General features: G+C 30.4%; 1 protein-coding gene across 5 annotated transcripts in view; it reads left to right on the top strand.

Annotated features, from left to right (window-relative positions):
- The window catches only part of LOC136043506 (sorting nexin-14-like), a 161,691-nt gene that overhangs the window by 34,989 nt on the left and 99,885 nt on the right, over positions 1-26,817 (top strand). For all 5 annotated transcript variants that reach the window (XM_065728422.1, XM_065728424.1, XM_065728425.1 and 2 more), the window contains one exon: positions 22,746-22,993. In XM_065728422.1, coding sequence (XP_065584494.1) covers positions 22,746-22,993 — 248 coding nt within the window. The remainder of the gene's footprint in view (positions 1-22,745; positions 22,994-26,817) is intronic.

Raw genomic sequence — 26,817 nt, forward strand, 5'->3', positions numbered from 1 at the left:
TAATTTGATATCTTCGATGAAATGGAAATTCAAAAACAGTTTTGACAACTTGATATTGGCATGTTCTATAAATAGCATATAAGTTGATAACTATAAGTTGATAAACTTGGGTTCAATATAATTTGATATCTTCGATGAAATGGAAATTCAAAAACAGTTTTGACAACTTGATATAGGCATGTTCTATAAGTAGCATATAAGTTGATAACTATAAGTTGATAAACTTGGGTTCAATATAATTTGATATCTTCGATGAAATGGAAATTTAAAAACAGTTTTGACAACTTGATATAGGCATGTTCTATAAGTAGGATATAAGTTGACAACTATAAGTTGATAAACTTGGGTTCAATATAATTTGATATCTTCGATGAAATGGAAATTCAAAAACAGTTTTGACAACTTGATATAGGCATGTTCTATAAGTAGCATATAAGTTGATAACTATAAGTTGATAAACTTGGGTTCAATATGATTTGATATCTTCGATGAAATGGGAATTCAAAAACAGTTGTGACAACTTGATATAGGCATGTTCTATAAGTAGCATATAAGTTGATAACTATCAGTTGATAAACTTGGGTTCAATATAATTTGATATCTTCGATGAAATGGAAATTCAAAAACAGTTTTGACAACTTGATATAGGCATGTTCTATAAGTAGCATATAAGTTTATAACTATTAGTTGATAAACTTGGGTTCAATATAATTTGATATATTCGATGAAATGGAAATTCAAAAACAGTTTTGACAACTTGATATAGGCATGTTCTATAAGTAGCATATAAGTTGATAACTATAAGTTGATAAACTTGGGTTCAAAATAATTTGATATCTTCGATGAAATGGGAATTCAAAGACAGTTCTGACAACTTGATATAGGCATGTTCTATAAGTAGCATATAAGTTGATGACTATAAGTTGATAAACTTGGGTTCAATCTAATTTGATACCTTCGATGAAATGGGAATTCAAAGACAGTTTTGGCAACTTGATATAGGCATATTCTATAAGTAACATATAAGTTGATAACTATAAGTTGATAAAATTGGGTTCAGTATAATTTGATATCTTCGATGAAATGGGAATTCAAAGACAGTTTTGACAACTTGATATAGGCATGTTCTATAAGTAACATATAAGTTGATAAACTTTGGTTCAATATTATTTGATATCTTCGATGAAATGGGAATTCAGAGACAGTTTTGACAACTTGATTTAGCATGTTCTATAAGTAGCATATAAGTTGATAACTATAAGTTGATAAACTTGGGTTCAATATAATTTGATATTCTATATTCTATAAGTAACATATAAGTTGATAACTATAAGTTGATAAAATTGGGTTCAGTATAATTTGATATCTTCGATGAAATGGGAATTCAAAGACAGTTTTGACAACTTGATATAGGCATGTTCTATAAGTAGCATATAAGTTGATAAACTTTGGTTCAATATTATTTGACATCTTCGATGAAATGGGAATTCAGAGACAGTTTTGACAACTTGATTTAGCATGTTCTATAAGTAGCATATAAGTTGATAACTATAAGTTGATAAACTTGGGTTCAATATAATTTGATATCTTTAATGAAGTGGAAATTCAAAAACAGTTTTGACAACTTGATATAGGCATGTTCTATAAGTAGCATTTAAATTGATAACTATAAGTTGATAAACTTGGGTTCAATATAATTTGATATCTTCGATGAAATGGAAATTCAAAGACAGTTTTGACAACTTGATATAGGCATGTTCTATAAGTAGCATATAAGTTGATAACTATAAGTTGATAAACTTGGGTTTAATATAATTTGATATCTTCGATGAAATGGAAATTCAAAAACAGTTTTGACAACTTGATATAGGCATGTTCTATAAGTAGCGTATAAGTTGATAACTATAAGTTGATAAACTTGGGTTCAATATAATTTGATATCTTCGATGAAATGGAAATTCAAAGACAGTTTTGACAACTTGATATAGGTATGTTCTATAAGTAGCATATAAGTTGATAACTATAAGTTGATAAACTTGGGTTCAATATAATTTGATATCTTCGATGAAATGGGAATTCAAAGACAGTTTTGACAACTTGATATAGGCATGTTCTATAAGTAGCATATAAGTTGATAACTATAAGTTGATAACTTGGGTTCAATATGATTTGATATCTTCGATGAAATGGAAATTCAAAAACAGTTTTGACAACTTGATGTAGGCGTGTTCTATAAGTAGCATATAAGATGATAATTATAAGTTGATAAACTTGGGTTCAATATAATTTGATATCTTCGATGAAATGGAAATTCAAAAACAGTTTTGACAACTTGATATAGGCATGTTCTATAAATAGCATATAAGTTGATAACTATAAGTTGATAAACTTGGGTTCAATATAATTTGATATCTTCGATGAAATGGAAATTCAAAAACAGTTTTGACAACTTGATATAGGCATGTTCTATAAGTAGCATATAAGTTGATAACTATAAGTTGATAAACTTGGGTTCAATATAATTTGATATCTTCGATGAAATGGAAATTCAAAAACAGTTTTGACAACTTGATATAGGCATGTTCTATAAGTAGGATATAAGTTGACAACTATAAGTTGATAAACTTGGGTTCAATATAATTTGATATCTTCGATGAAATGGAAATTCAAAAACAGTTTTGACAACTTGGTATAGGCATGTTCTATAAGTAGCATATAAGTTGATAACTATAAGTTGATAAACTTGGGTTCAATATGATTTGATATCTTCGATGAAATGGGAATTCAAAAACAGTTGTGACAACTTGATATAGGCATGTTCTATAAGTAGCATATAAGTTGATAACTATCAGTTGATAAACTTGGGTTCAATATAATTTGATATCTTCGATGAAATGGAAATTCAAAAACAGTTTTGACAACTTGATATAGGCATGTTCTATAAGTAGCATATAAGTTTATAACTATTAGTTGATAAACTTGGGTTCAATATAATTTGATATCTTCGATGAAATGGAAATTCAAAAACAGTTTTGACAACTTGATATAGGCATGTTCTATAAGTAGCATATAAGTTGATAACTATAAGTTGATAAACTTGGGTTCAAAATAATTTGATATCTTCGATGAAATGGGAATTCAAAGACAGTTCTGACAACTTGATATAGGCATGTTCTATAAGTAGCATATAAGTTGATGACTATAAGTTGATAAACTTGGGTTCAATCTAATTTGATACCTTCGATGAAATGGGAATTCAAAGACAGTTTTGGCAACTTGATATAGGCATATTCTATAAGTAACATATAAGTTGATAACTATAAGTTGATAAAATTGGGTTCAGTATAATTTGATATCTTCGATGAAATGGGAATTCAAAGACAGTTTTGACAACTTGATATAGGCATGTTCTATAAGTAACATATAAGTTGATAAACTTTGGTTCAATATTATTTGATATCTTCGATGAAATGGGAATTCAGAGACAGTTTTGACAACTTGATTTAGCATGTTCTATAAGTAGCATATAAGTTGATAACTATAAGTTGATAAACTTGGGTTCAATATAATTTGATATTCTATATTCTATAAGTAACATATAAGTTGATAACTATAAGTTGATAAAATTGGGTTCAGTATAATTTCATATCTTCGATGAAATGGGAATTCAAAGACAGTTTTGACAACTTGATATAGGCATGTTCTATAAGTAGCATATAAGTTGATAAACTTTGGTTCAATATTATTTGATATCTTCGATGAAATGGGAATTCAGAGACAGTTTTGACAACTTGATTTAGCATGTTCTATAAGTAGCATATAAGTTGATAACTATAAGTTGATAAACTTGGGTTCAATATAATTTGATATCTTCGATGAAATGGGAATTCAAAGCAGTTTTGACAACTTGATATAGGCATGTTCTATAAGTAGCATATAAGCTGATAACAAAAAGTTGATAAACTTGGGTTCAATCTATTTTGATATCTTCGATGAAATGGGAATTCAAAGACAGTTTTGACAACTTGATATAGGCATGTTCTATAAGTAGCATATAAGTTGATAAACTTGGGTTCAATATAATTTGATATCTTCGATGAAATGGGAATTCAAAAACAGTTTTGACAACTTGATATAGGCATGTTCTATAAGTAGCATATAAGTTGATAACTATAAGTTGATAAACTTGGGTTCAATATAATTTGATATCTTCGATGAAATGGGAATTCAAAGACAGTTTTGACAACTTGATAAGGCATGTTCTATAAGTAGCATATAAGTTGATAAACTTGGGTTCAATATAATTTGATATCTTCGATGAAATGGGAATTCAAAAACAGTTTTGACAACTTGATATAGGCATGTTCTATAAGTAGCATATAAGTCGATAACTATAAGTTGATAAATTTGGGTTCAATATAATTTGATATCTTCGATGAAATGGGAATTCAAAGACAGTTTTGACAACTTGATATAGGCATGTTCTATAAGTAACATATAAGTTGATAACTATAAGTTGATAAACTTGCGTTCAATATAATTTGATATCTTCGATGAAATGGGAATTCAAAAACAGTTTTGACAACTTGATATAGGCATGTTCTATAAGTAGCATATAAGTTGATAACTATAAGTTGATAAACTTGGGTTCAATATAATTTGATATCTTCGATGAAATGGGAATTCAAAAAGTTTTGACAACTTGATATAGGCATGTTCTATAAGTAGCATATAAGTTGATAACTATAAGTTGATAAACTTGGGTTCAATATAATTTGATATCTTCGATGAAATGGGAATTCAAAGACAGTTTTGACAACTTGATATAGGCATGTTCTATAAGTAGCATATAAGTTGATAACTATAAGTTGATAAACTTGGGTTCAATATAATTTGATATCTTCGATGAAATGGGAATTCAAAAACAGTTTTGACAACTTGATATAGGCATGTTCTATAAGTAGCATATAAGTTGATAACTATAAGTTGATAAACTTGGGTTCAATATAATTTGATATCTTCGATGAAATGGGAATTCAAAAACAGTTTTGACAACTTGATATAGGCATGTTCTATAAGTAGCATATAAGTTGATAACTATAAGTTGATAAACTTGGGTTCAATATAATTTAATATCTTCGATGAAATGGGAATTCAAAAACAGTTTTGACAACTTGATATAGGCATGTTCTATAAGTAGCATATAAGTTGATAACTATAAGTTGATAAACTTGGGTTCAATATAATTTGATATCTTCGATGAAATGGGAATTCAAAAACAGTTTTGACAACTTGATATAGGCATGTTCTATAAGTAGCATATAAGTTGATAACTATAAGTTGATAAACTTGGGTTCAATATAATTTGATATCTTCGATGAAATGGGAATTCAAAAACAGTTTTGACAACTTGATATAGGCATGTTCTATAAGTAGCATATAAGTTGATAACTATAAGTTGATAAACTTGGGTTCAATATAATTTGATATCTTCGATGAAATGGGAATTCAAAAACAGTTTTGACAACTTGATATAGGCATGTTCTATAAGTAGCATATAAGTTGATAACTATAAGTTGATAAACTTGGGTTCAATATAATTTGATATCTTCGATGAAATGGGAATTCAAAACAGTTTTGACAACTTGATATAGGCATGTTCTATAAGTAGCATATAAGTTGATAACTATAAGTTGATAAACTTGGGTTCAATATAATTTGATATCTTCGATGAAATGGGAATTCAAAGACAGTTTTGACAACTTGATATAGGCATGTTCTATAAGTAGCATATAAGTTGATAACTATAAGTTGATAAACTTGGGTTCAATATAATTTGATATCTTCGATGAATTGGAAATTCAAAAACAGTTTTGACAACTTGATATAGGCATGTTCTATAAGTAGCATATAAGTTGATAACTATAAGTTGATAAACTTGGGTTCAATATAATTTGATATCTTCGATGAAATGGGAAATTCAAAAACAGTTTTGACAACTTGATATAGGCATGTTCTATAAGTAGCATATAAGTTGATAACTATAAGTTGATAAACTTGGGTTCAATATAATTTGATATCTTCGATGAAATGGGAATTCAAAACAGTTTTGACAACTTGATATAGGCATGTTCTATAAGTAGCATATAAGTTGATAACTATAAGTTGATAAACTTGGGTTCAATATAATTTGATATCTTCGATGAAATGGGAATTCAAAGACAGTTTTGACAACTTGATATAGGCATGTTCTATAAGTAGCATATAAGTTGATAACTATAAGTTGATAAACTTGGGTTCAATATAATTTGATATCTTCGATGAAATGGGAATTCAAAACAGTTTTGACAACTTGATATAGGCATGTTCTATAAGTAGCATATAAGTTGATAACTATAAGTTGATAAACTTGGGTTCAATATAATTTGATATCTTCGATGAAATGGGAATTCAAAGACAGTTTTGACAACTTGATATAGGCATGTTCTATAAGTAGCATATAAGTTGATAACTATAAGTTGATAAACTTGGGTTCAATATAATTTGATATCTTCGATGAAATGGAAATTCAAAAACAGTTTTGACAACTTGATATAGGCATGTTCTATAAGTAGCATATAAGTTGATAACTATAAGTTGATAAACTTGGGTTCAATATAATTTGATATCTTCGATGAAATGGGAATTCAAAAACAGTTTTGACAACTTGATATAGGCATGTTCTATAAGTAGCATATAAGTTGATAACTATAAGTTGATAAACTTGGGTTCAATATAATTTGATATCTTCGATGAAATGGGAATTCAAAGACAGTTTTGACAACTTGATATAGGCATGTTCTATAAGTAGCATATAAGTTGATAACTATAAGTTGATAAACTTGGGTTCAATATAATTTGATATCTTCGATGAAATGGGAATTCAAAAACAGTTTTGACAACTTGATATAGGCATGTTCTATAAGTAGCATATAAGTTGATAACTATAAGTTGATAAACTTGGGTTCAATATAATTTGATATCTTCGATGAAATGGGAATTCAAAGACAGTTTTGACAACTTGATATAGGCATGTTCTATAAGTAGCATATAAGTTGATAACTATAAGTTGATAAACTTGGGTTCAATATAATTTGATATCTTCGATGAAATGGGAATTCAAAGACAGTTTTGACAACTTGATATAGGCATGTTCTATAAGTAGCATATAAGTTGATAACTATAAGTTGATAAACTTGGGTTCAATATAATTTGATATCTTTGATGAAATGGAAATTCAAAAACAGTTTTGACAACTTGATATAGGTATGTTCTATAAGTAGCATATAAGTTGATAACTATAAGTTGATAAACTTGGGTTCAATATAATTTGATATCTTCGATGAAATGGGAATTCAAAAACAGTTTTGACAACTTGATATAGGCATGTTCTATAAGTAGCATATAAGTTGATAACTATAAGTTGATAAACTTGGGTTCAATATAATTTGATATCTTCGATGAAATGGGAATTCAAAGACACAGTTTTGACAACTTGATATAGGCATGTTCTATAAGTAGCATATAAGTTGATAACTATAAGTTGATAAACTTGGGTTCAATATAATTTGATATCTTCGATGAAATGGGAATTCAAAGACAGTTTTGACAACTTGATATAGGCATGTTCTATAAGTAGCATATAAGTTGATAACTATAAGTTGATAAACTTGGGTTCAATATAATTTGATATCTTCGATGAAATGGGAATTCAAAGACAGTTTTGACAACTTGATATAGGCATGTTCTATAAGTAGCATATAAGTTGATAACTATAAGTTGATAAACTTGGGTTCAATATAATTTGATATCTTCGATGAAATGGGAATTCAAAGACAGTTTTGACAACTTGATATAGGCATGTTCTATAAGTAGCATATAAGTTGATAACTATAAGTTGATAAACTTGGGTTCAATATAATTTGATATCTTCGATGAAATGGGAATTCAAAAACAGTTTTGACAACTTGATATAGGCATGTTCTATAAGTAGCATATAAGTTGATAACTATAAGTTGATAAACTTGGGTTCAATATAATTTGATATCTTCGATGAAATGGGAATTCAAAACAGTTTTGACAACTTGATATAGGCATGTTCTATAAGTAGCATATAAGTTGATAACTATAAGTTGATAAACTTGGGTTCAATATAATTTGATATCTTCGATGAAATGGGAATTCAAAAACAGTTTTGACAACTTGATATAGGCATGTTCTATAAGTAGCATATAAGTTGATAACTATAAGTTGATAAACTTGGGTTCAATATAATTTGATATCTTCGATGAAATGGGAATTCAAAACAGTTTTGACAACTTGATATAGGCATGTTCTATAAGTAGCATATAAGTTGATAACTTGGGTTCAATATAATTTGATATCTTCGATGAAATGGGAATTCAAAACAGTTTTGACAACTTGATATAGGCATGTTCTATAAGTAGCATATAAGTTGATAACTATAAGTTGATAAACTTGGGTTCAATATAATTTGATATCTTCGATGAAATGGGAATTCAAAAACAGTTTTGACAACTTGATATAGGCATGCTCTATAAGTAGCATATAAGTTGATAACTATAAGTTGATAAACTTGGGTTCAATATAATTTGATATCTTCGATGAAATGGGAATTCAAAAACAGTTTTGACAACTTGATATAGGCATGTTCTATAAGTAGCATATAAGTTGATAACTATAAGTTGATAAACTTGGGTTCAATATAATTTGATATCTTCGATGAAATGGGAATTCAAAGACAGTTTTGACAACTTGATATAGGCATGTTCTATAAGTAGCATATAAGTTGATAACTATAAGTTGATAAACTTGGGTTCAATATAATTTGATATCTTCGATGAAATGGGAATTCAAAACAGTTTTGACAACTTGATATAGGCATGTTCTATAAGTAGCATATAAGTTGATAACTATAAGTTGATAAACTTGGGTTCAATATAATTTGATATCTTCGATGAAATGGGAATTCAAAACAGTTTTGACAACTTGATATAGGCATGTTCTATAAGTAGCATATAAGTTGATAACTATAAGTTGATAAACTTGGGTTCAATATAATTTGATATCTTCGATGAAATGGGAATTCAAAAACAGTTTTGACAACTTGATATAGGCATGTTCTATAAGTAGCATATAAGTTGATAACTATAAGTTGATAAACTTGGGTTCAATATAATTTGATATCTTCGATGAAATGGGAATTCAAAAACAGTTTTGACAACTTGATATAGGCATGTTCTATAAGTAGCATATAAGTTGATAACTATAAGTTGATAAACTTGGGTTCAATATAATTTGATATCTTCGATGAAATGGGAATTCAAAAACAGTTTTGACAACTTGATATAGGCATGTTCTATAAGTAGCATATAAGTTGATAACTATAAGTTGATAAACTTGGGTTCAATATAATTTGATATCTTCGATGAAATGGGAATTCAAAACAGTTTTGACAACTTGATATAGGCATGTTCTATAAGTAGCATATAAGTTGATAACTATAAGTTGATAAACTTGGGTTCAATATAATTTGATATCTTCGATGAAATGGGAATTCAAAAACAGTTTTGACAACTTGATATAGGCATGTTCTATAAGTAGCATATAAGTTGATAACTATAAGTTGATAAACTTGGGTTCAATATAATTTGATATCTTCGATGAAATGGGAATTCAAAAACAGTTTTGACAACTTGATATAGGCATGTTCTATAAGTAGCATATAAGTTGATAACTATAAGTTGATAAACTTGGGTTCAATATAATTTGATATCTTCGATGAAATGGGAATTCAAAGACAGTTTTGACAACTTGATATAGGCATGTTCTATAAGTAGCATATAAGTTGATAACTATAAGTTGATAAACTTGGGTTCAATATAATTTGATATCTTCGATGAAATGGGAATTCAAAACAGTTTTGACAACTTGATATAGGCATGTTCTATAAGTAGCATATAAGTTGATAACTATAAGTTGATAAACTTGGGTTCAATATAATTTGATATCTTCGATGAAATGGGAATTCAAAAACAGTTTTGACAACTTGATATAGGCATGTTCTATAAGTAGCATATAAGTTGATAACTATAAGTTGATAAACTTGGGTTCAATATAATTTGATATCTTCGATGAAATGGGAATTCAAAAACAGTTTTGACAACTTGATATAGGCATGTTCTATAAGTAGCATATAAGTTGATAACTATAAGTTGATAAACTTGGGTTCAATATAATTTGATATCTTCGATGAAATGGGAATTCAAAGACAGTTTTGACAACTTGATATAGGCATGTTCTATAAGTAGCATATAAGTTGATAACTATAAGTTGATAAACTTGGGTTCAATATAATTTGATATCTTCGATGAAATGGGAATTCAAAAACAGTTTTGACAACTTGATATAGGCATGTTCTATAAGTAGCATATAAGTTGATAACTATAAGTTGATAAACTTGGGTTCAATATAATTTGATATCTTCGATGAAATGGGAATTCAAAGACAGTTTTGACAACTTGATATAGGCATGTTCTATAAGTAGCATATAAGTTGATAACTATAAGTTGATAAACTTGGGTTCAATATAATTTGATATCTTCGATGAAATGGGAATTCAAAGACAGTTTTGACAACTTGATATAGGCATGTTCTATAAGTAGCATATAAGTTGATAACTATAAGTTGATAAACTTGGGTTCAATATAATTTGATATCTTCGATGAAATGGGAATTCAAAGACAGTTTTGACAACTTGATATAGGCATGTTCTATAAGTAGCATATAAGTTGATAACTATAAGTTGATAAACTTCGATGAAATGGGAATTCAAAGACAGTTTTGACAACTTGATATAGGCATGTTCTATAAGTAGCATATAAGTTGATAACTATAAGTTGATAAACTTGGGTTCAATATAATTTGATATCTTCGATGAAATGGGAATTCAAAAACAGTTTTGACAACTTGATATAGGCATGTTCTATAAGTAGCATATAAGTTGATAACTATAAGTTGATAAACTTGGGTTCAATATAATTTGATATCTTCGATGAAATGGGAATTCAAAGACAGTTTTGACAACTTGATATAGGCATGTTCTATAAGTAGCATATAAGTTGATAACTATAAGTTGATAAACTTGGGTTCAATATATATTTCTATAAGTACTATCGATAACTATAAGTTGATCGATGAAATGGGAATTCAAAAACAGTTTTGACAACTTGATATAGGCATGTTCTATAAGTAGCATATAAGTTGATAACTATAAGTTGATAAACTTGGGTTCAATATAATTTGATATCTTCGATGAAATGGGAATTCAAAGACAGTTTTGACAACTTGATATAGGCATGTTCTATAAGTAGCATATAAGTTGATAACTATAAGTTGATAAACTTGGGTTCAATATAATTTGATATCTTCGATGAAATGGGAATTCAAAGACAGTTTTGACAACTTGATATAGGCATGTTCTATAAGTAGCATATAAGTTGATAACTATAAGTTGATAAACTTGGGTTCAATATAATTTGATATCTTCGATGAAATGGAAATTCAAAAACAGTTTTGACAACTTGATATAGGCATGTTCTATAAGTAGCATATAAGTTGATAACTATAAGTTGATAAACTTGGGTTCAATATAATTTGATATCTTCGATGAAATGGGAATTCAAAGACAGTTTTGACAACTTGATATAGGCATGTTCTATAAGTAGCATATAAGTTGATAACTATAAGTTGATAAACTTGGGTTCAATATAATTTGATATCTTCGATGAAATGGGAATTCAAAAACAGTTTTGACAACTTGATATAGGCATGTTCTATAAGTAGCATATAAGTTGATAACTATAAGTTGATAAACTTGGGTTCAATATAATTTGATATCTTCGATGAAATGGGAATTCAAAGACAGTTTTGACAACTTGATATAGGCATGTTCTATAAGTAGCATATAAGTTGATAACTATAAGTTGATAAACTTGGGTTCAATATAATTTGATATCTTCGATGAAATGGGAATTCAAAGACAGTTTTGACAACTTGATATAGGCATGTTCTATAAGTAGCATATAAGTTGATAACTATAAGTTGATAAACTTGGGTTCAATATAATTTGATATCTTCGATGAAATGGGAATTCAAAAACAGTTTTGACAACTTGATATAGGCATGTTCTATAAGTAGCATATAAGTTGATAACTATAAGTTGATAAACTTGGGTTCAATATAATTTGATATCTTTGATGAATGGAAATTCAAAAACAGTTTTGACAACTTGATATAGGTATGTTCTATAAGTAGCATATAAGTTGATAACTATAAGTTGATAAACTTGGGTTCAATATAATTTGATATCTTCGATGAAATGGGAATTCAAAGACACAGTTTTGACAACTTGATATAGGCATGTTCTATAAGTAGCATATAAGTTGATAACTATAAGTTGATAAACTTGGGTTCAATATAATTTGATATCTTCGATGAAATGGGAATTCAAAGAAAGTTTTGACAACTTGATATAGCATGTTCTATAAGTAGCATATAAGTTGATAACTATAAGTTGATAAACTTGGGTTCAATATAATTTGATATCTTCGATGAAATGGGAATTCAAAGACAGTTTTGACAACTTGATATAGGCATGTTCTATAAGTAGCATATAAGTTGATAACTATAAGTTGATAAACTTGGGTTCAATATAATTTGATATCTTTGATGAAATGGGAATTCAAAACAGTTTTGACAACTTGATATAGTCATGTTCTATAAGTAGCATATAAGTTGATAACTATAAGTTGATAAACTTGGGTTCAATATAATTTGATATCTTCGATGAAATGGGAATTCAAAGACAGTTTTGACAACTTGATATAGGCATGTTCTATAAGTAGCATATAAGTTGATAACTATAAGTTGATAAACTTGGGTTCAATATAATTTGATATCTTCGATGAAATGGGAATTCAAAAACAGTTTTGACAACTTGATATAGTCATGTTCTATAAGTAGCATATAAGTTGATAACTATAAGTTGATAAACTTGGGTTCAATATAATTTGATATCTTCGATGAAATGGGAATTCAAAGACAGTTTTGACAACTTGATATAGGCATGTTCTATAAGTAGCATATAAGTTTATAACTATAAGTTGATAAACTTGGTTCAATATAATTTGATATCTTCGATGAAATGGGAATTCAAAAACAGTTTTGACAACTTGATATAGGCATGTTCTATAAGTAGCATATAAGTTGATAACTATAAGTTGATAAACTTGGGTTCAATATAATTTGATATCTTCGATGAAATGGGAATTCAAAGACAGTTTTGACAACTTGATATAGGCATGTTCTATAAGTAGCATATAAGTTGATAAACTTGGGTTCAATATAATTTGATATCTTCGATGAAATGGGAAATTCAAAAACAGTTTTGACAACTTGATATAGGCATGTTCTATAAGTAGCATATAAGTTGATAACTATAAGTTGATAAACTTGGGTTCAATATAATTTGATATCTTCGATGAAATGGAAATTCAAAAACAGTTTTGACAACTTGATATAGGCATGCTCTATAAGTAGCATATAAGTTGATAACTATAAGTTGATAAACTTGGGTTCAATATAATTTGATATCTTTGATGAAATGGAAATTCAAAAACAGTTTTGACAACTTGATATAGGTATGTTCTATAAGTAGCATATAAGTTGATAACTATAAGTTGATAAACTTGGGTTCAATATAATTTGATATCTTCGATGAAATGGGAATTCAAAGACAGTTTTGACAACTTGATATAGGCATGTTCTATAAGTAGCATATAAGTTGATAACTATAAGTTGATAAACTTGGGTTCAAATAATTTGATATCTTCGATGAAATGGGAATTCAAAACAGTTTTGACAACTTGATATAGGCTTTCTATAAGTAGCATATAAGTTTATAACTATAAGTTGATAAACTTGGGTTCAATATAATTTGATATCTTCGATGAAATGGGAATTCAAAGACAGTTTTGACAACTTGATATAGGCATGTTCTATAAGTAGCATATAAGTTGATAACTATAAGTTGATAAACTTGGGTTCAATATAATTTGATATCTTCGATGAAATGGGAATTCAAAAACAGTTTTGACAACTTGATATAGGCATGTCTATAAGTAGCATATAGTTGATAACTATAAGTTGATAAACTTGGGTTCAATATAATTTGATATCTTCGATGAAATGGGAATTCAAAAACAGTTTTGACAACTTGATATAGGCATGTTCTATAAGTAGCATATAAGTTGATAACTATAAGTTGATAAACTTGGGTTCAGTATAATTTAATATCTTCGATGAAATGGGAATTCAAAAACAGTTTTGACAACTTGATATAGCCATGTTCTATAAGTAGCATATAAGTTGATAACTATAAGTTGATAAACTTATAATAAGGGTTCTATAAGTTGATAATTTCGATAACTATAAGTTGATCTTCGATGAAATGGGAATTCAAAGACAGTTTTGACAACTTGATATAGTCATGTTCTATAAGTAGCATATAAGTTGATAACTATAAGTTGATAAACTTGGGTTCAATATAGTTTGATATTTTCGATGAAATGGGAATTCAAAGACAGTTTTGACAGCTTGATATAGCCATGTTCTATAAGTAGCATATAAGTTGATAACTATAAGTTGATAAACTTGGGTTCAATATAATTTGATATCTTCTTTGAAATGGAAATTCAAAAAACAGTTTTGACAACTTGATATAGGCATGTTCTATAAGTAGCATATAAGTGATAACTATAAGTTGATAAACTTGGGTTCAATATAGTTTGATATCTTCGATGAAATGGGAATTCAAAGACAGTTTTGACAACTTGATATAGGCATGTTCTATAAGTAGCATATAAGTTGATAACTATAAGTTGATAAACTGGGTTCAATATAATTTGATATCTTCGATGAAATGGGAATTCAAAGACAGTTTTGACAACTTGATATAGGCATGTTCTTTAAGTAACATATAAGTTGATAACTATAAGTTGATAAACTTGGGTTCAATATAATTTGATATCTTCGATGAAATGGAAATTCAAAAACAGTTTTGACAACTTGATATAGGCATGTTCTATAAGTAGCATATAAGTTGATAAACTTAGGTTCAATATAATTTGATATCTTCGATGAAATGGGAATTCAAAAACAGTTTTGACAACTTGATAAGTTGTAAGTAGCATATAAGTTGATAAATATAAGTTGATAAACTTGGGTTTAATATAGTTTGATATCTTCGATGAAATGGGAATTCAAAGACAGTTTTGACAGTTTGATATAGGCATGTTCTTTAAGTAGCATATAAGTTTATAACTATAAGTTGATAAACTTGGGTTCAATATAATTTGATATCTTCGATGAAATGGAAATTCAAAAACAGTTTTGACAACTTGATATAGGCGTGCTCTATAAGTAGCATATAAGTTGATAACTATAAGTTGATAAACTTGGGTTCAATATAATTTGATATCTTCGATGAAATCGAAATTCAAAAACAATTTTGACAACTTGATATAGGCATGCTCTATAAGTAGCATATAAGTTGATAACTATAAGTTGATAAACTTGGGTTCAATATGATTTGATATTTTCGATGAAATGGAAATTCAAAAACAGTTTTGACAACTTGATATAGGCATATTCTATAAGTAGCATATAAGTTGATAACTATAAGTTGATAAACTTGGGTTCAATATAATTTGATATCTTCGATGAAATGGAAATTCAAAAACAGTTTTGACAACTTGATATAGGCATGTTCTATAAGTAGCATATAAGTTGATAACTATAAGTTGATAAACTTGGGTTCAATATAATTTGATATCTTCGATGAAATGGAAATTCAAAAACAGTTTTGACAACTTGATATAGGCATGTTCTATAAGTAGCATATAAGTTGATAACTATAAGTTGATAAACTTGGGTATAAGATAATTTGATATCTTCGATGAAATAGAAATTCAAAGACAGTTTTGACAACTTGATATAGGCATGTTCTATGAGTAGCAATACTCTGCGAATGTGGTAATTCACATTGCATATTGAGAACCAGATTTTGGAAACTCTGGAATTCAGTGGTGGTCATACCAGTAATAATATACCAAATACCAAAATACCAACTACCAAAGTATTTGGTATTAATATACCAAAATACCAAAGTGAAACAAAGAAAATACAGAATGAACTCAAACAAATTGATAATTTAGTTTGAGATGGACTATAAACCCAAGTTTTATGAACATATCACTCGAGTTCTTTTAAATTATCTTAGCTGAGACTCCAATTTTTAATTTACAAAATGTCAGGGGTTAAAAGAGGGGGTATAACGCAAACGAAACAAAAACTAAACAATTTATTCTAAATATTTTAATATAAGGAATGGATTCGACTAATCAACGAGTTTACTTTTTTCAAACCTCAGATTTGAAAAAAAATATAAAGTATCAGCTTTGAGATCACCCCAGCCGTCTTTATTTCTTATTTAAACCCTAGACCATTAATTATTTTATTTTTATATAATTTTTTTCATTTCTTGTTATTTATTTTATTATTGTTGTTTTATTTCTATATTCTTTTTTGTTTTATTTCTATATTCTATTTATTGTTTTATTTCTATGTTTTATTTCTATTGCTTTGTATATGAACCCTGCACCATTACCAGTGGTGGCTATCGCCTCTCGTTCGTCCGGGTAAAAAACTTGATCAGTGCCCCCCCTTGTCCCCCAACAAATTTTAACAAAATTTTCATTTACCAACAAAATTATTTACTGATTAATTAATAATTCATTCTTTAATTTTTCTTATCTTAATTTAAATTTTATGATTATTTTATTTTTTATTTAATTTTGGTTAATTAATTAATAATTGTATTATTATTATCTTGATTTACCTAATATTATTATTTAATGATTTAGATTTTTTAATTTATTCTTTTTTATCAATTAATTAGTAATTTACTAATTATTTTCATCTATTAACTACGCCCTCTACTTGTTTCAATTAAAATAAATTTCAAAAATTAAAAAATGATTATACCCATTAGTTTATTTATTTGGAATTTTGTGCCCCTAGAATTTCTGCATCCTTTGCAAGTGCCCGCTCTTCCCCCCCCCCCCTCCGTCTAAAGCCGCCATTGACCATTATGGTGGGTGTAGCATACTTTTAGCCCTTATGTACGCTGTTATTCAGAAATAATTTTAATGTCTCCGTATGATAGGAATAGCACAACTAAGGCTTAGCAAATAATTAAACCGTGAGAAATTCTGACAAAATCTGTATAATGGAGAAAACAAGAGCTAAGAGCTCATATGGCACTTGTGACGAGGTCGGAAGAGCCGAGAGCTCATATGGTACGAGGTCGGAAGAGCCAAGAGCTCATTTGGACGAGGTCGGAAGAGCCAAGAGCTCATTTGGCACTTGTGAGAAGGTCAGAACCTAAAGTTAAACTTTATAGCACAAGATCCTTCTAAATATCAAATTTCATTAAGATCTGGTCACCCTTTCGTAAGTTACAAATACCTCAATTTTCAAAATTACCTCCCCCCTCCCAATTCCACCAAAGAGAGCAGATCCGGTCCAGTTATGTCAGTCACGTATCTTAGACAGGTTTCTATTCTTCCCATCCAGTTTCATCCTGATCTCACCGCTTTAAGTATTTTCTAAGATTTCCGGTCCCCCCAACTGTCCCCCCCCCAATTACGTTTGATCCGGTTGAGATTTAAAATAAGATATCAGAGTTACGAGGTCCTTCTAAATATGAAGTTTCATGAAGATCCGATCACTCCTTCGTAAGTTAAAAATACGTTATTTTTCTTATTTTTCAGAATTACCCCCCCCCCCCCCGCAATTGAGCGGATCCGTTCCAATTATGTAAATTACGTATGCAAGACTTTTGCTTATTTTTCCAACCAAGTTTCATCCCAATCCTTCCAATCTAAGGGTTTCCCATCATTTTAGGTCTCCCCACCCCAAACTTCCCCCAATGTCACCAGATCCGGTCAGGATTTAAAATAAGAGCTTTGAGCCACGATATCCTTCTAAAAATCAAATTTCATGGAGATCCAATCACCCATTCGTAAGTTAAAAATACCTCATTTTTTCTAATTTTTCAGAATTAACCCCCCCCCCCCAACTACCCAAAAGAGAGCGGATCCGTTCCGTTTATGTCAATCATCTATCTAGGACTTGTGTTTATTTTTCCCACCATGTTTCATCCCGATCCCTCCACTCTAAGTGTTTTCCAAGTTTTAGGTTTCCCCCTCCCAACTCCCCGCCCCCATCACCAGATCCGGTCGGGATTTAAAATAAGAGCTCTAAGACACGATATCCTTCTAAACATCAAATTTCATTGAGATCCGATCACCCGTTCGTAAGTTGAAAATACCTCATTTTTCTAATTTTTAAGACTTACTCCCCCCCTCCCAACTACCCCAAAGAGAGCAAATAAGTTCCGATTATGTCAATCATGTATCTGGGACTTGCGCTTATTTTTCCCATCAAGTTTCATCCCGATCCCTCTACTCTAAGTGTTTTCCAAGATTTTAGGTTTCCCCCCTCCAACTCCCCCCAATGTCATCAGACCCAGTCGGGATTTAAAATAAGAGCTCTGAGACACAATATCATTCCAAACATCAAATTTCATTAAGATCCAATCACCCGCTCATAAGTTAAAAATACTTCATTTTTTCTATTTTTCCGAATTAACCGGCCCCTTCTCCCCCCCCCAGATGGTCAAATCGGGAAAACGACTATTTCTAATTTAATCTGGTCCGGTCCCTGATACGCTTGCCAAATTTCATCGTCCTAGCTTACCTGGAAGTGCCTAAAGTAGCAAAACCGGGACTTTAGGTTTTCCCCCTCCAACTCCCCCCAATGTCATCAGATCCGGTCGGGATTAAAAATAAGAGCTCTAAGACACAATATCATTCCAAACATCAAATTTCATTAAGATCCAAATACCCGCTGATAAGTTAAAAATACTTCATTTTTTCTATTTTTTGCGAATTAACCGGGCCCCCACTCCCCCCCAGATGGTCAAATCGGGAAAACGACTATTTCTAATTTAATCTGGTCCGGTCCCTGATACGCTTGCCAAATTTCATCGTCCTAGCTTACCTGGAAGTGCCTAAAGTAGCAAAACCGGGACCGACAGACAGACCGACAGACAGACCGACAGACAGACCGACAGACAGACCGACAGACCGACAGAATTGGCGACTGCTATATGTCACTTGGTTAATACCAAGTGCCATAAAAACCCGGACCTAGAAATTTCCTTCCTTTTTTTGTTAGAAACTGGTTGTGTTAGAACCATTGTAAGTGAGTAAAACAATATTTGTGGTAATAGAAAGGTATACGAACTCACAATTTGCCTTATTTTTTGTGACGGCTTTTTTTTTAAATTAACCTGAAGTGAAAGGAATTGAATGAAAAAATATGTTTGAATTAACAGTCCGGTTTTTTATGTGAAATTAAAACATTGTTTTGAACCTTGATTTGAAATAAATCTTATTTTGCATAAATAGAACTTTTTTTTATATTTCTGTTTTAAATTACATTATATTTCAAAATGGAGTCGAACGGTTCTTGAAGTTTCTTTATTAACATGTTATTTCAAAGTGACGCTAACATTGTTTACGTAAAAAACTAAAGACAGTGAAAATGAAGCAAGAGTCTTTCAATTGGTTAAGTAGATACTCACTCAACCGTATATAATTTTAAGAACTGGTAAAAATCAGGATTTAGAATTTTAAATCCAAGATCTCCAGGTAGTTGTGCAGTTTTAGCTCGTCGCGGTGCCAGATCGAACAAGTGCTAGATTCTACAAGTATATGAGTTCGCCTCCCTCAGGTGAGATTTCTCGCATTGTGCCTCCCTTTGTTCAGCCGTCAAGGCAGACACGAAGGCGAACAGCTGGATCCAATTATTTAAGTGTGCCCTAAAGAAGGACACACTAAGAACCGTGTACTTGAGGAACGGGTTTGTCTGGTGCTACACTTCTATCCGGAACGATCTTCCTGTGGATATTAATCCTGCAAATCCCTGTGTTTTGATTCCTTCAAAAGAAGATTCGATAGACATTTAAAACCTCGAGGTTTCAGAATGAGGTAAAGGAATTGCAGCATACCATACCTGTAAGTATCTGGTGCCATGAATATATTCAAAAAGCTATAACCGTATGGCACCAAACAACTTAATAAGTTGTAGTTTTCCTTTGAAGGTCAGGTTTGTTTTGGAATAACCAGATTGTTAATGTTTGGATTTTACGGACAAAAAGGGTTGTCAAATTTAACTAATCAGTTTTGCCTATTTATGTTCATTCTTCAACGTGGCAGCACTGACGCATTGTACTGTCCTCATTGTACTGTTTACTTTTAAAGTAAACAATAGAAACATCTTAGGAAATTGTGTTTTTCGACATGAATAGACCCGATGGTGAGTTGGCACTTCAAAGAATACGACATTTCCAAAACCATCAATGTCAACCCCTGGATTTGTCTCTCTCTATTTAATTTGTTTGGGTATTGTTGGGTGTAGGTTTCTTTTTCTTTTCTTAAAACTTTTCTTGCTGCATTTTGTGTGCATCTAGGGTTTTAGCAGATCATTTTGTTACTATTATTATTGATTACTATTAGATTTTGTTTTCTCTTTGTTTTTTTTTCTTTTTCTTTCTTGATTATGCTATTATCACATTTTACATGCACAAAGGGTTAAGCAGTTTATTTTTATTATCATTTGTTTTGTTTTAATGTACTAGGCACTTCAAAGAACAAGACACTTCTAATACCACCAGTGTGAAGCCCTGGATGTGAACCGAATGCGAAGCCTCCCTTATGTTGTTTTCTTTATTCCATGTACAGAAAGAAGACAAAGGTGACCTCTTTTCACTGAAAACTAAAATCTAAGGTATATTTATATGTCAAAACCACGATTTTTAAGTTTTTTTTTGGTTGTTCCAAAAATTTAAAGTTTTTTAGGACTGTACCACATTTTCTTAAGTGTTGCTGGGTCAAACTATGAAAATAAACGAGCAAAATTAATTAATTAAGCTAAACAATGGTTTTCATTTGTAAAAATCAAACATTGACATTTTGACGATTCCCAAAGACAATCACACCTTCAAAGAAGCCACACCTTCGCGAGCTCTGGTGTGATATATTTTTAGTATATTCTTTTCATGATTTTTCAACCAAGTTTCTTTGTTTTCAATTTGGCGCCCATTATTACAAAGCAATCCAAGCATTCCATCATAAATCAAATTCGCAATATATCTTGTTTTTTAATGCATGAGTGGTTTTGCAAGTTTCCTCTTACTCAGTTCAAAGAATCAAATCTGATTATCACTGTCCTTGGTGCTTCAAGGTTTCTTCTACGTGCAATGTTTCCAGCTGTCTAATTATTTAAGTTTAGCGATGTACTAGTTTAATTGCTTGTGGTTGGGAAGACTGTATGTCATTATTAGTGGTTGAAGGAGGGGGCTAGAGCAATGTTGAGGCTCCTCCTTTACACTCTAAGTAAAGCATCCCAAATAAACTACGCCTTGTACAGTTATATCCTTATAACGTACCAAGTCGTCTCTCGGGGGAGAAAAGCCTCTCTTGTGAATCTGTACACACGTATCCGAGTTGGCGAACTGGCTTTATTTTTCGAGTGTCTTCTGAGTATCTTCTCCCGTAGATGATGCTTCAATAGCACAGTAATTACTTCCTATACCACGTTTTTATCAACTACCCAGAACCTATAACCTAGGCGAGCATGATAAACTACATGCAGTTTGAAAAGAGTAAGAAATTTACTATTAACTCCTTCTCGTGATAAAATAGAACTGAACTAAAAATAGATAACACACACATGCCCCTGGGGGTGGTTTCTTTTCGAGGTCATGACCAATAACCGTAATTCACCCAAGGTCTCTAGCCAAAAACGTGGCTCATATCCGTCTCTGCCGTCTGAATGAGTCTCTGTCTACTCGATTTTTAGCCTCATCTTTGTTAGCCATCATCTTGTTGACATTGTTCTTGATACTAGGTGTCTATACAAGGACCCGTGTTTCTGGCTAGAACCCGTTTTGGCCATTAAGGCTATTTGACAGATTGCCAAAAACCATCGTTTTTGGCGCAAATCAAACCCTGAATGGTTTGGGAAGAGGTCGGAAGGGACCATGGAAGGGTGAAAGAGGTCGAGTGGAAGAGGTCGGAAAGGTGCAAGGGAAGCTTTAAAATAGATAAAGTTGGAGTCTGTGCAGTTATATAGGCCTCAGGCAGCTTTTTACTGCAGTCGGTTGTTAGTTGTTGCAGTAGTTGTAGTATACAAGATATTCAGTTAAAAAAAAAAAAAAAAAATCCTGAAATTTTTTGAAAACTCATGTTCATTTACATTGGAAGAAGGCAGGTAAAATTGTTTATTGAATGAAATTATCCTAAAACTGAAAGTTTTGACCGTTGTTATGTACTTCCGTTCTTTCTTCTAATCTATTCATACGCTCATTAAGGTCGATTCTGAGAAATTCGTCAGTTTTCAAGCTATTCCAGTTTGGATGACGCTAGCTACAATTATTGTGATTGAAAAATTATTATTGAATCATTCAAGGAATAATTATTCATCGATTTTTTTTTAAGATCGATCCCGAGAAATTCATCAGATCTCGTGCAATTCCTGTTATTATGGCACATATTGATAATTGGATTAAAAGCAACACATGTTTGGGTAAATGGAAAAATATAACCTCTGAAGAAGCGGCTATCTTGTTCTATGGTGAAGATTTGCATCCAGCTTTGAAGTCAAGAGAATCAGAACTTGTCTACCTCAGATCTGTTATCGAAAAAGCCATGCTGTCTGATCTAAACAAGAACTATCTTGAATCTAGGTAGGAAACATTCTCAATACAACAGTTTCGACATTTTGTATAGGGTCTCATTGGCTCTGTGAACACATTTTGCATCTCAGATTCAAATATAAGGTCCTGATGAGCACGCGTATATTACATGTAGTTAAACTTTAAAATAATTAAAATTTTATGTAGTTAAATTTTAAAATAATTAAAACTTAACTTTAAATAATTTTTGCCCCTTAGACCCATCTTAGGTCTCTCGTATCTGAAAACGGTTTTGAACAAAAGCATTATGTCATTGGGAAACCAGTAGAGTTCAGGGGAAACAGTATCATCAGATATAGAATTATTTTATGTAAAATAAAAACAATATCGTATATAATTGATAGTATAGAATTTTGTATAATAGTTTTAATTGCACCAGACATATATATAATTTTTGTTTTCGCAATTTTTGTTTTTTTAACATTGTTTTTAAGTTTCATGACGAAAAAATCTATTGTCTAGTCTTCTGTCAGTTGTTGTTTTAAAAGAATATATATTTTTTCTAAAGTTGTTAATTTAATTTTAGTTCGATCTTTCGCTATTCAAATCGGCACTACAAAAAAAAAAATATTTTTTTAAGTAAAGGGTGAAATTGAAGCTTAAAGTGAACAAACTATTGCTTCTCCCTTATGCGATATTTGCTTCAAATAATGAAAATGTTAGTACAAAATCAAATGAAAATGGTTCAAATAAACGGACTCTTGATATTTCCTTGTATTTATAAGATCATGTAAAACTAGTGTTTTACTGAAAACTCAAAACAATATATAACTTTGGTTCAAACCCTTAATTCTCCCTTATGTGGCATTGCATATGAAAATGCTTCAAATAAACTGACTTGATATTTTCCTATATTTGTAAGAATATTTAGAACTAGTGCTTTACTGAAAACTCAAAACAAAATAAAACTTTTGTGTTGTGGAAATGAAACGCCAGATGTTTTCATAGAAGACAAATAAAGCTTTTTAGTATGTTTTTGCATAGTTTAAATTTGTTGGATTTGTTAAGACTTGGTTAATTTGTACACAACTCCAAAGTGAATATAGCCAGATAGCGTTAGAACGATAGACTAACTTCAGAAATTTGCATCATAACTTAAAATCTTCTTATTACAGACTGGCATAACCAGATTTCCGGTGGTTATATTGTAGTTTGTTAGTCCTTAATTTCAAATAATACTAAAGTGCATGTCTAGTTTAAAATGCTGATTTATTTATTATATTTTTGATTAAAAGCCCGTCTATAAAAACATTAGAAGGACAGAGTAAGCTGAAAAACAATGGCAAAACAAAATAAAATCGTACATTTACCCTAGTTAAACAGCGACAGCAGTAGTAAACTGTAGCGTTATACGAGTATAATCATACATTAATAAGATAAAAAAAAAATCGAATTTAAATCATATAAGAACTCAAGAGGTCTGAATTTACATTTGATAATAAATCTTATTTTAAAAATCCAAGCTATGAGGGAAATACCAGAAAAAATTTTCAGAAATATATCAAGAACTATAATCCAATCGAAAAATTAAGATTAGCTTAAGATCGAAATATGGTATATATATACAGGTCTCATAATAAACTCTGGTTAGCTGCGTGTGATTCACGGCATTTAGCGAAGAGAATGAGTAACTTAATAGAGCGGAAACTGGCACTAGTATCAACAGAAAAAACTATCAACTTCATTTAGATTAAAATATGGTATATATATATATATATATATATATATATATATATATATATATATATATATATATATATATATATATATATATATATAAACACACAAAAAAAAAGAAAAAAAAAAGAAAAAGAGAGAGACAGAAGGAGAAAAGGAAGACTGTTTTCCTAAATTAGTGATTAATATAGACCAGCACTTGAATGAGGCCTTAACCCTACTCATCCATACAATCACATAGGTCAAACAGCATAGCCATACACAATCCACCATAAAGAATAATCCATTGACAGGCAGTCATGTCGTCAATAAGTATAAGTCGTCATTTACCAAACAATAGAAAAAATAATATAGACAAATAATTCAGAGGCAACAACCCAACACAAGGGCTCATCAGGAGAATACACTGGCCTATATAGGGTTTCGCCACTTTAAATTCTCTACCTAGCACAGTGTTGTGGCTACCACAGAATATCCATGGCATCCCCGTGTCAGGTATCACCCCCAAAATACATGCCTATGAAAGAAAAAAAAAACAGCAAATGTAGAACAACCAAGTAAAACCAAAACAAGCTTATCCTGTTAATATATCCCTCTTTTTAGCAACAATAGGTAAACTAAATATTATAAATTTTACCAAATCACAAATATTAACACATTGCAAAAAACCTGAATGAACTAAACAATTATAGAATTCATCTTTACCATGTGGCTAATTTAAAAAAAAATCCGCTCAATTAAAAACAATTCAAAATAAATGGCACTGCGACAACATTTCTCGAACCTCCGAAACTAGTTGAAAATTTCTTTAAGTATTTCTAAATAATTCTTTTGATATTTATTTAAAAGTTCGTTATAATGAAAACTAAATTTTTTAAATTGCCAAGTTAATTTATTTGCAGAAAAACCTCTTGATATCAATTTTTGGCTTAAGATTTTACATCTATTTTTAAAATCAATATAATTACTACAAATCCTTGCATAACGAAGTAACTGTGAGAAAAACGCTGAATATGTGATATTTGAGTGTATATTACTTTCAGGGAATGGGAAACTAATCACTTCAAAATCAAAATCATCCATTTTATTATACATTTTAAAACTTAATTTATTATTATCACAAATATTAATATTTAAATCTAAGAAATGATCTTCATGACCAGCGCCATGACTAGGCTCAAGAATAAGCTCTGATGGATATATATTTTTAGAAATATCAATGAAATCCTTACAATTTAAGACCAAAATATCATCTAAATATCTTTTATTATTTGACAATATATATATATATATATATATATATATATATATATATATATATATATATATATATATATATATATATATATATATATCAGCGACTGCTTTTGCCTCAGTAAAAATGAGGAATTCACACTTCGGCATTACATTCAAGACCAAGATTTAGGCATTCATCTTTAAGAATCAGATCCTTGAGAATTTCAGAAAGTCGTTTACTAGTTCGAGAATTTCATCAGTATCAAACAATTCGTAGTAACGAACTGTAAGTAAGGAGTGACCCGGCTCAATAGGAATCGAAACTCTAAAAAACGGAATTTTCAAATTTCAAATATATAAGTTTCATTATGTTTAGTCCTACCCATTTAAAGTTACGAGCCTGAGAAAATTTGCCTTATTTTCGAAAAAAGGTAGAAACACCACCTAAAAGTCATAGAATGTTAATGAAAATCTCGCCATTAGATTCAGCGTATCAGACAACCCTCTCATAGCGGTTTCAAGCTCCTATCTGCAAAAACGTGGAATTTTCTATTTTTCGCCAGTAGAAAGATTACGGATGCGCGAGTTTATTTTTTGTTTATTTACTTTTTTTCAGGGGTGATTCTATCGACCAATGGCCCTAGAATATCGCGAGACGGCTGATTCGAACGGAAATTAAAAGCACTAGTGCCCTTTTTAAGTAACCAAAATTGGAGAGCAACTAGGTCCCCTCCCACGCTCATTTTTTCCGAAAGTCACCGGATCGAAATTTCGAGATAGCCGTTTTGTTCAGCATAGTCGAAAAATCTAATAACTATGCCTTTGAGGATGACTTAATCCCCAACAGTCCCTGGGGGAAGGGCTGAAAGTTATGAACTTTGCCCATTGTTTGCATATAGTAT

The sequence above is a fragment of the Artemia franciscana genome, unplaced genomic scaffold (genome assembly GCF_032884065.1).
Source record: "Artemia franciscana unplaced genomic scaffold, ASM3288406v1 Scaffold_692, whole genome shotgun sequence".
Lineage (NCBI taxonomy): Eukaryota > Metazoa > Arthropoda > Branchiopoda > Anostraca > Artemiidae > Artemia > Artemia franciscana.